The 8,542-nt window shown below is 36.6% G+C and overlaps 1 protein-coding gene across 1 annotated transcript; it reads right to left on the reverse strand.

The window, feature by feature from the left end:
• Positions 1-2,014: 2,014 nt before the first annotated feature.
• On the reverse strand, positions 2,015-7,934 carry LOC107704603 (protocadherin-8-like). The gene is made up of 4 exons (XM_016507579.1): positions 5,525-7,934; positions 5,376-5,446; positions 4,372-4,505; positions 2,015-2,518 (listed from the first exon to the last, which is right to left on the reverse strand). The coding sequence occupies exons 1-4, from the start codon at positions 7,844-7,846 to the stop codon at positions 2,196-2,198; spliced, it is 2,850 nt and encodes a 949-aa protein (XP_016363065.1). The 5' UTR covers positions 7,847-7,934; the 3' UTR covers positions 2,015-2,195.
• Positions 7,935-8,542: the final 608 nt, after the last annotated feature.

Below are 8,542 nucleotides of genomic sequence, written 5' to 3' on the forward strand. Positions count from 1 at the left end.
AGGACTTTAGCTGTACTAATGTAGTTTTAACCCTGCTCTCAGCACCATGTCCTCTTTCTGTGCCTCTCTTCTGACCTATATGGAAAACACTGAGAGAGGATACAATAAGCTATTTCATGTGCTATTGATCTTTTTGTGGAGTTGCCCTTCATATCCAATTGGAAATCTGTCATATCCCATCAGCTATGAGCAATTACAAACAAAAGGATGATGCCGCCGTTCCTCTTGTTATTTGCACGAGTGAAAACATCCCTTCAGGCCAAAGTGAAATGAAAGAATGTTCCTGTTTATTTGTTTATTTTTCGTCCGCAACTCACATCGCAGAATGAAAGCACCTATATGATGAATGCTTCATAGTGATTTTTATTGTGCTGCGTTATTCCTGTTCTGTAATTAAACAACCTTCATATTAAAAGTTTAATCCTGCATGATTTGTATATGGAAAAATTCTAATGAGAACAGCCCAAACCAGTTTATTCCAGAGGGATGACACAATTTATGGATTTATGGATCTATTTGTCGACAATGTGAGCTTTGAATGACAGAACAGGACCATAAACAAGTAACTATAAATATATGGATATTTTATATTTTATATATGTTTAAAATATATGTTTTGAAATATATAAATATTTATTAAATATAGTTTATGCATTTAAAGGTATTTGTGAATTCATATTTTATTTTTGCTCTTGTTTTAATGTATTTTGTCACCATCACCAAGTTATATAATAATAATAATTAATAATAGTAATAATAATAAAATATTATTAAAAATGATATATATATAGCTATATAGATTTTTTATGTATATATATATAATAATTTTCTATTTATTATTATTTTTATTATTATTATTTATAAATAAATAAATGTCTTTGTTTTTATTTCTACTTGTTTTAAGCTATTTTTGACATCAGCACCAAGCAAAATCGGTTATACTTGCCCTGATAAAGTCTGTTGTATTATATCTGTATTATATTTCTGTTTTGGCTACTGTGTTTGTGTGTTATACAGTATAACTGTATTATATGGCCGTCTGCACCTGTTACACTGCAGCTAACTGGAGATGGCCATATAATCTCTCACAGCAAGCTCTTTAACTTCACTAATATGCCTGATTGTGTGTCTTTCTAAGCCTCATTCTTCACATGTTATTGTAAAGACGCGGCTGCTGTGTTACAAAGCAGCTAATCCAGAACAGGCCATGTGTGCAATAATCGGACAGGCTGGATTTGAGGACTTAACTTAATGTGTCTTTTACAGCTAATCAGCTATTAAACAAGACGTTCTCAGAGGTCAGGCAACAAAATAGGCTTCTAAGTACTTTATTTGGGTCACTGAGGTGAGAAAATTATATACAATTAATATGTACAGTCTTTGCAAAAGTTTTTAAGCCCTGCTTAAAAAGCCGGAAAATAAAGAGAAGTAAATACACAAGGAAAGCATTCAACTCTCAAACACACACAGTATTGCAGTATGCTTTACACGAATACTATTTCAGTCTGTCTGCTTCAAAATCTCATGCTTAATTCAATGTTACGTGCCAATTATTTGTGAAATTTAGCTATTTTTGAGTGAAAATTGCATTGAGTGTATTTATGGCACTTTTGGAAGAGATTTAACTTTTTTTTTTAGAGATACTTAATCAGGATCTATGTGCAATTAAAAAAAAATATATAAAAAGAAAAAGTTTAGCATATATTTAAGAATTTTTACACAACTATTTCAGATAGAAATAGAAATATGTGTGGATAAAAAAACCCAAATTCTCATTCTAAACAAATTTACTTAATTTTTCTTTTACTAAAAAACATACAAACTCATTGCCAACAACATCTATACAAGAAACTAAATTGGTTTGGTACTTATTTGCAAAATTATTTACAGAAAATCCATCATTTTGGTGAGTCAGCAACACAAAAAAGGGTTTGTTTTCAATGGAAAAGACATAATACAAAATATACAAATATTTACAAAATATATTTATGTTCATTTAAGTCACACAGGCTGTTCTTAAATATATTCTCCTGAATTAAAAAAATAAGAAAAGAAAGAAAAAACACTTCCATTTGTTGCAAGTTTCAAAAATACTGACTGCTAAATTGCTGGGAAAGTTTTGCTTAGTCCGTCACGCTCACATAATCAGCTAAAATATCAGATTCCATGAACAAGACTGAACTCTTATCTGATATTTAAAAAGTGGTAGCAACTTCAGATGAATCTGAAACCAGAAACGCATCTTTGATCAGCTCAATCTGCTCTTCGACGCCCGTCTGATGGGCCGAGTATGACGGCAGCGTTCCTGTCCTGGAGAAAGTCTGAACGGGTCGCTGTGCGTTCAGCATGTTGGTTTTACTGTGGCTGTCTCTCCAGGAATGAGGAGTGACGTGGGTCGTGTTGTACAGCGGTGCCGGTGCGAATCCGATGGTGTAGGCGCTGCCAGGTGGGATGTGCATGTTTCGGGTCTGGATAACGTGAGCTTTGCTCTTCCAGTCTCCTGCGCTGTTGAATGCACCTTACAGAGAAAAAGACAGGAATTGAATGCACTGCAAAAATCATTTCCGTAGTCGGTTTATTTTTCTTGCCTGATTCATGTTCATTCAAATTCATGTTCATTTGTCACTCAAATTATTATGCTGATGATATCTTGTTCTTTCTTTTTTAGGCATATCGCAAAACGTTATACTTATTTTTTTAACTCTTTGCCAGTAAATCAAGTAAAAAAATATTTTAATATAAAAAAATACAACACGACAAAAAAATGTTTTGTCTTGTTTGTACACCCATAAATAAATAATTTTTTTAAAATAAATAATAATAAAATAAATGGATATTTTTTTCTGGCTAAAATATATTTTAAATATATGCTAAATATATGTTGCAAACAGTGAAAGCCTCTTGGAATAAAAGAGCAAAATATATTTAAAAAATACATATTTCTATTTTTATAAATATATTTTAAAGAACATTTTAAATATGGCCAAAAAATATGTTTGTAGAAAACATGTTTATGTAAATATAAAATATTTTTTGGCCATTTTTTTTTTGTATATTTTAAAATATATATTAGATTTTTTTCTTTTTGCGGTATGAGAAATATCTAAACATTCTTAAATCAAGATACATTTATTTGAGAAACAAAATTATTTAAGATATAAATACATTCTGAAAAAAGTATTAAAATGTAGGGAGTTTATGCTTAAAAACAAAACAAAAATCCACCAGTTGGGTCAGAAAAATACATTTTCACCAAGCGGCAACCTTCCGCTCTCTCTTGTGAAACCAACACGGAAGTGACTTAAACGGTAATTCATCGACTGGCCGCTAGAGGCTGGCTGCAAAAGGGACTCAGTCCCATAGACTCCCCATGTTAAAATGCCCAACTTTACAGCAGAAAAAAACATGTTTACAGCCTGGTTCAAAAAATGATTTTGGTCTATATAGCTAATTTTGCCCTTCATGACAACTGTGAGGGGGGTGAAATTTTTTATAACTCATCCGTTTAAATTATATTAAGCCTTAAAGTTCTGCATAATTAAGGGCGTGGCCACTTGAGTGACAGATGGATTGCCGCTGCTGTCACCACCGTCGAGCTAGGTGGGTGTGGTTTCCTGCAGAGTTTAGCTCCAACACTAATTAAACACATCTGAAGCAGCTAATCAAGCTCTTACTAGGCATAGCAACTTCCAGTCAGGTGTGTTGAGGCAAGTTGGAGCTAAACTCTGCAGGAACCCGGCCCTCCAGGACCGAGTTTGGACAGCCCTGGTCTATGATTTCCACTGATGTCACATGGACTATTTTAATGATGTCCTTACTACCTTTCATGGGACTAGAATGTGGTAGTTGTGTTGCTGTCTATGTTGTGAAAGCTCTCGGATTTCATCAAAAATAACGTGTAATAATCTTTATATGTGTTCCGAAGATGAATGATGACATGAGGAATTAAGTACAGAATTTTCATTTTTGGGTGAACTAAGCTTTTAAAGCCAATAAATACAATTTGTAAAATGTATGGGATTAAAATCTGGATTCTTAGATTTGGATATTAAATCTCTATTGGATTGGATTTTTTTTATTTATTTTTTTTTTTTTTTGAGTATGTTTTGAAGTAAATGGTTGAAAACAGGCATCAATAAACATAACATTGCAAAAGTTCTCTTTATATTGTCCAAAGCACAACCCTGCTGTATACATTTTTTTCAGTCATGTCATTTTGCATTTCAAGTAAATATTCTGTGATTTAGGATTGTTTAGATATTAGTACTAGAAAACAAGACAAATACCGAGTAACAAAATCACAGTTCGCAGCAAAGCCAACAATCTCAAAGAAAACACTGTAAAGCTCGTGGGTCAGATAAGTGTACGCACCTCTGGCCAGTGGCTGGAAGGTCGTCAGGCCTCTTTTCTGAGCAGCTCCGCTGATGTCAGAGTCGCTGTCATTGAAATCACTGTCTCCTTTACCGCTGTCCTTCACGCTCAGCTGATCTGTGTTGCTGGTGCCACTGCCAATACAATCACATCAAATCTGTTAGCGACTGCTGAATAACACTCCATCTGATTATTGATATTCCATTGCAGAACAAAACACTATATTCACTGGGACATGACTAATATGCCAGCGCATCACATACGGTTCATGACCGGTTGTAAAAAAGAGACTAAACCCTGATAAAAATCAAAAAGTGATCTGTTTGCATATTAAACACGTTTATAGTTTTCTGAGCAAAATGATGAGTATTTGTCGACTGTAGTTGCAAAACTAAAGCTGGGCCCAAAAGTATAAAAACATTTTGCATTTAAACATGGAAATAATAGATTTTTTAGGCCTATAATGGAAAATAAAGACATTTCAGATGCACTATTTACAGAGGACTAATCAAATGCAAGTAAATAAGTGTCATTGATCACGTGACTCGTTGTACAGGTGCTCATATTCATTCTCCAATTCATGATTATTTGTCACTCAAAGTTATAGAAACACTATAATGTAAAATAAAGAGATATTTCAGATGCACCGTTTCTCTGTGAATAATCAAAGTAAACTAGACATACAGAATTCTATTCATTCTCAAATTTATGATTGTTTGTCACTCAAATCATTATGCTGATCATACAATCTGAATATAATAATTTGACATATTTTTGAAATAATTTAAAATAGTAATTACAATATATTCAAATGTTAATATTTTTAATTATATCATAAAAAAAAAATAAATAAAAGTATCTTCACTAATGGTCTCAAACTTTTGTTCCTCACTATTTTTCTATTTTGATTATTATTCAATTACAGTCAAGCAATTAAAATGGGAATTATCCAGGTAGGCAAATATACCAAACAAAAACAAAAAAATATTTGCAACCGTTCTTACCTCCTTTGCAAACAGTATTTTTCATCTTGCCATAAAAATGTTTGCTCAAAAGGTTTGCAGGGCAGGAACAGCTATGAAAACAAAAGCTCAAAGTTAATATGCTGGCATAAATGTAAATGTGCATCAAAACAGCAGCCAAAATCACTCACCTTTTCCTCAAAATCCAGGCTTTTATCTTCATACAGAGGTTGCATTGAATCGCCTTCGCTTCTGAGGAAGGCATTAGGGCCGCTGTAAATGTTTGAACCGCCAGGGTTGTTCTTGGAAAGCGGGGTTGATCCGTACAGACCATCTCTCCCAACGTTTCTTCGCCTTCGTTTGATGGTGCAAGTTACGGTGAGGATGATAATCGCAGCCAGTAATAGCACACAGCATCCAGCGAAACCAATAATCACTGCAGTCCACACATCAAACTCCAGAGTCTCTTCATCCTTGGATCGGAGTAAAATAACCACCTGGTTCTCTTGTGCACCTGTGTCTGTCACCACAAACCGGACGGTTGCCGTGCTAGAAAGCGGTTCTCTTCCATTGTCAACAACCGAAATTTTAATCTGCAGGACGTCTCCACATTGCGTGGCGAGTTTTCGTTTCAAGACGATTTCGCCGCTGTTTTTACCAACGGAAAAGAGTTTGGCATCGTCTTCTAGAATATGGAAACTGAGCTCGCTATTCACGCCGCTGTCTTCATCTTGAGCCGTCAATCTTAACGCTAAATAGCCACTTTGAGCGTTAAAGGGAATCGGGACGTCGGCGGAATTGTTTCGTAACACCGGATATGTGAAATACGGAAAGTTGTCGTTTTCGTCCACCACGCGGATTTGAATTAAAGTCGTGCTTGATAATGGCGGGAAACCTTTATCGCTGGCTTTGACCGCAAACTCGACTTCTTTCAGAGTCTCAAAATTAAACGATCTCAACGTGTACAAAGAGCCAGAATGAGGATCGATGGAAACAAATGTAGAAATCGGCGAACCGTCTGGCGTTTTGCTGTCGATTAGGCTGTAGGAGACTTTTCCGTTTTTCCCAACGTCGAGATCGCGCGCAACCACCGTAGTCATGTACGACCCGGGAATGTTGTTTTCTATTGCTGAGACGTCATAGCTGGCTTTGCTAAACATCGGTGCGTTATCGTTCTCATCTGTGATGCGAATGGTATAATGTTTGACGGTTTTAAACGGAGGAGTTCCTAAATCCTCAGAAATCACTGTTAGGTTGTATTCTGGAATGGCTTCTCTGTCCAAAGTTGTGGTCGTTACGATCATAAAAGTGTCGCTGTAGGCTTGTTGCAGCTTAAAATGCTCGTGTCCTTCTAAACTCGTTCGGACGTAGCCGTTGGGACCCGAATCTGCGTCTGAGGTGCTAATAAGAGCTACGAAACTTTCTTCGGCTGCGGATTCGGTAATGAACGCGACTCTGTCGCTGGTGGAAGTCATTGGTTTGATGCTAATCTCCGGCGCATTATCGTTCACATCGACGATTTCGACAATAGCGCGACAGGTGGATGATACCGAATTGGCGCCCAAATCAGAGGCTTGGATGTGCAACTCGTATGACTTTTTGGTCTCATAATCGACGGAGTCTTTGAGGGTCACTTCTCCTGTGATGAGATCGATCTGGAAAACACGTGTGACTTCGCTCGGGGAGCCTTCGACGAAGCCGTACACGACTTCTCCGTTGATCCCGGCGTCGGGATCGAAAGCGTGTACTTTTAGCACACGTGAGCCGATGGGCGAATCTTCGCTGAGCTCGACTTTGAGCGAGTTGTGTTCGAACGTCGGGCTGTTATCGTTAAAGTCCAGCACTCGGATGTAAACGGTCGTCGAGCCCGATTTCGCCGGCGTCCCGCCGTCAGTCGCCGTCACCTCGATGGTATAAAACTCTTCGGTTTCTCTGTCAAGCGTCTTGATCAAAACAAGTTCAGCTGACTTTTCTCCATCCTCACGAGTGCTGACTTCAACAACGAAATGGTTTGTGTGTGAAATATGGTAGCTTTGCACATAGTTGTCTCCAACGTCGCGATCCACAGCGACGTCCAGCGGAAATCGTGAGTTCAAAGGTGCGTTTTCTGATATATCCAAATGCGTTTCGTTGCGTGTAAACTGAGGTGAATGATCGTTAATGTCTTTTACCTCGATCTCGACATGAATGAGCTGGAACTTGTCCTTTGAAAAAGCGACAACGTCAAAAGTTATAAGACACTGTGGAGATCGGTGACAAAGCTGCTCTCGGTCGATGACTTCTCCCACTGTTAAAAGCCCGTCAACTTGTCTCATGTGAATGATGGAGTTTGTCTTCTGTATAAACTTGAATGATGTCTCAGGATCCTCCGCTGGGTCAATTTTCAGGTCTTGAGAAAGGTTTCCAATCTCTGTCCCAGGTGCGTCTTCCTCATACGTGAAGTACTTCGTTGTTGTGCAGCTGACGTTGCAGATCATGCACAGAAGCATGAAGTAACTGCAGTAGAACTTCATGTCTGCGAACACTTGAGAAGAACAGCAAACAAACAAAACACTTAAAAAGAAATGCGAGAATAAAAGCTCTTCATTCAGTCATCACTAGTTCTGCTTGCAGCAGATTGTGGTGTCTCCAGCTCCCACCTATCAGATATAGGTCATGGTATATGCAAATTAGCCCATCTGCTGACCAATGAACACTCACACACTCCCCAAATCCCCTGCTATGGCTCTCTGTTGGGTCACAGCTGTTTCACACCCTGCCTGTTGGAGACCTTTATAAACAATACTCTATTGTTTCATGCCAGACCTGCACTACCAGTCAAAAGTTTAGGCATACTTAATTTTTTTATGCTCTCAAAACCCTTTTAATCTGTATAGGATTCTGCTAAAATGCATGACATTAGTTTGGTAGACAATATAAATTGTGGATTTTTTTAAAAAGCTGAACCTATAACAAAAAAATAGTTTTAGTTTAGTTATATAAAATATTCTTAGCTAAATTACAAAATAAACTTGAAATATTTAACTAAAATATATATATATATATATATATATATATAAATAAATCAAAATAAAATACAAAGTAACAGACTTTTATAATGTTACAAAAGATTTCTGTTTTTAAATTAATGCTGTTCTTTTGAACTTTCTATTCATCAAAGAATCCTGAAAATTAAAATGTATCATGGTTTCCACAAAAATAAAATATTT

Source organism: Sinocyclocheilus anshuiensis, unplaced genomic scaffold (assembly GCF_001515605.1).
Source record: "Sinocyclocheilus anshuiensis isolate Anshui unplaced genomic scaffold, SAMN03320099.WGS_v1.1 scaffold2757, whole genome shotgun sequence".
Taxonomy (NCBI): domain Eukaryota; kingdom Metazoa; phylum Chordata; class Actinopteri; order Cypriniformes; family Cyprinidae; genus Sinocyclocheilus; species Sinocyclocheilus anshuiensis.

Bases quoted from the DNA above. Each gene is read 5' to 3' on its own strand.
- LOC107704603 (XM_016507579.1), bottom strand. From the start codon at position 7,846: ATGAAGTTCTACTGCAGTTACTTCATGCTTCTGTGCATGATCTGCAAC. The intron at 5,447-5,524 runs GTGAGTGATTTT...TTGTTTTCATAG, and splicing joins GCCTGGATTTTGAGGAAAAG to CTGTTCCTGCCCTGCAAACC. The intron at 4,506-5,375 runs GTAAGAACGGTT...TTGTATTGGCAG, and splicing joins AAATACTGTTTGCAAAGGAG to TGGCACCAGCAACACAGATC.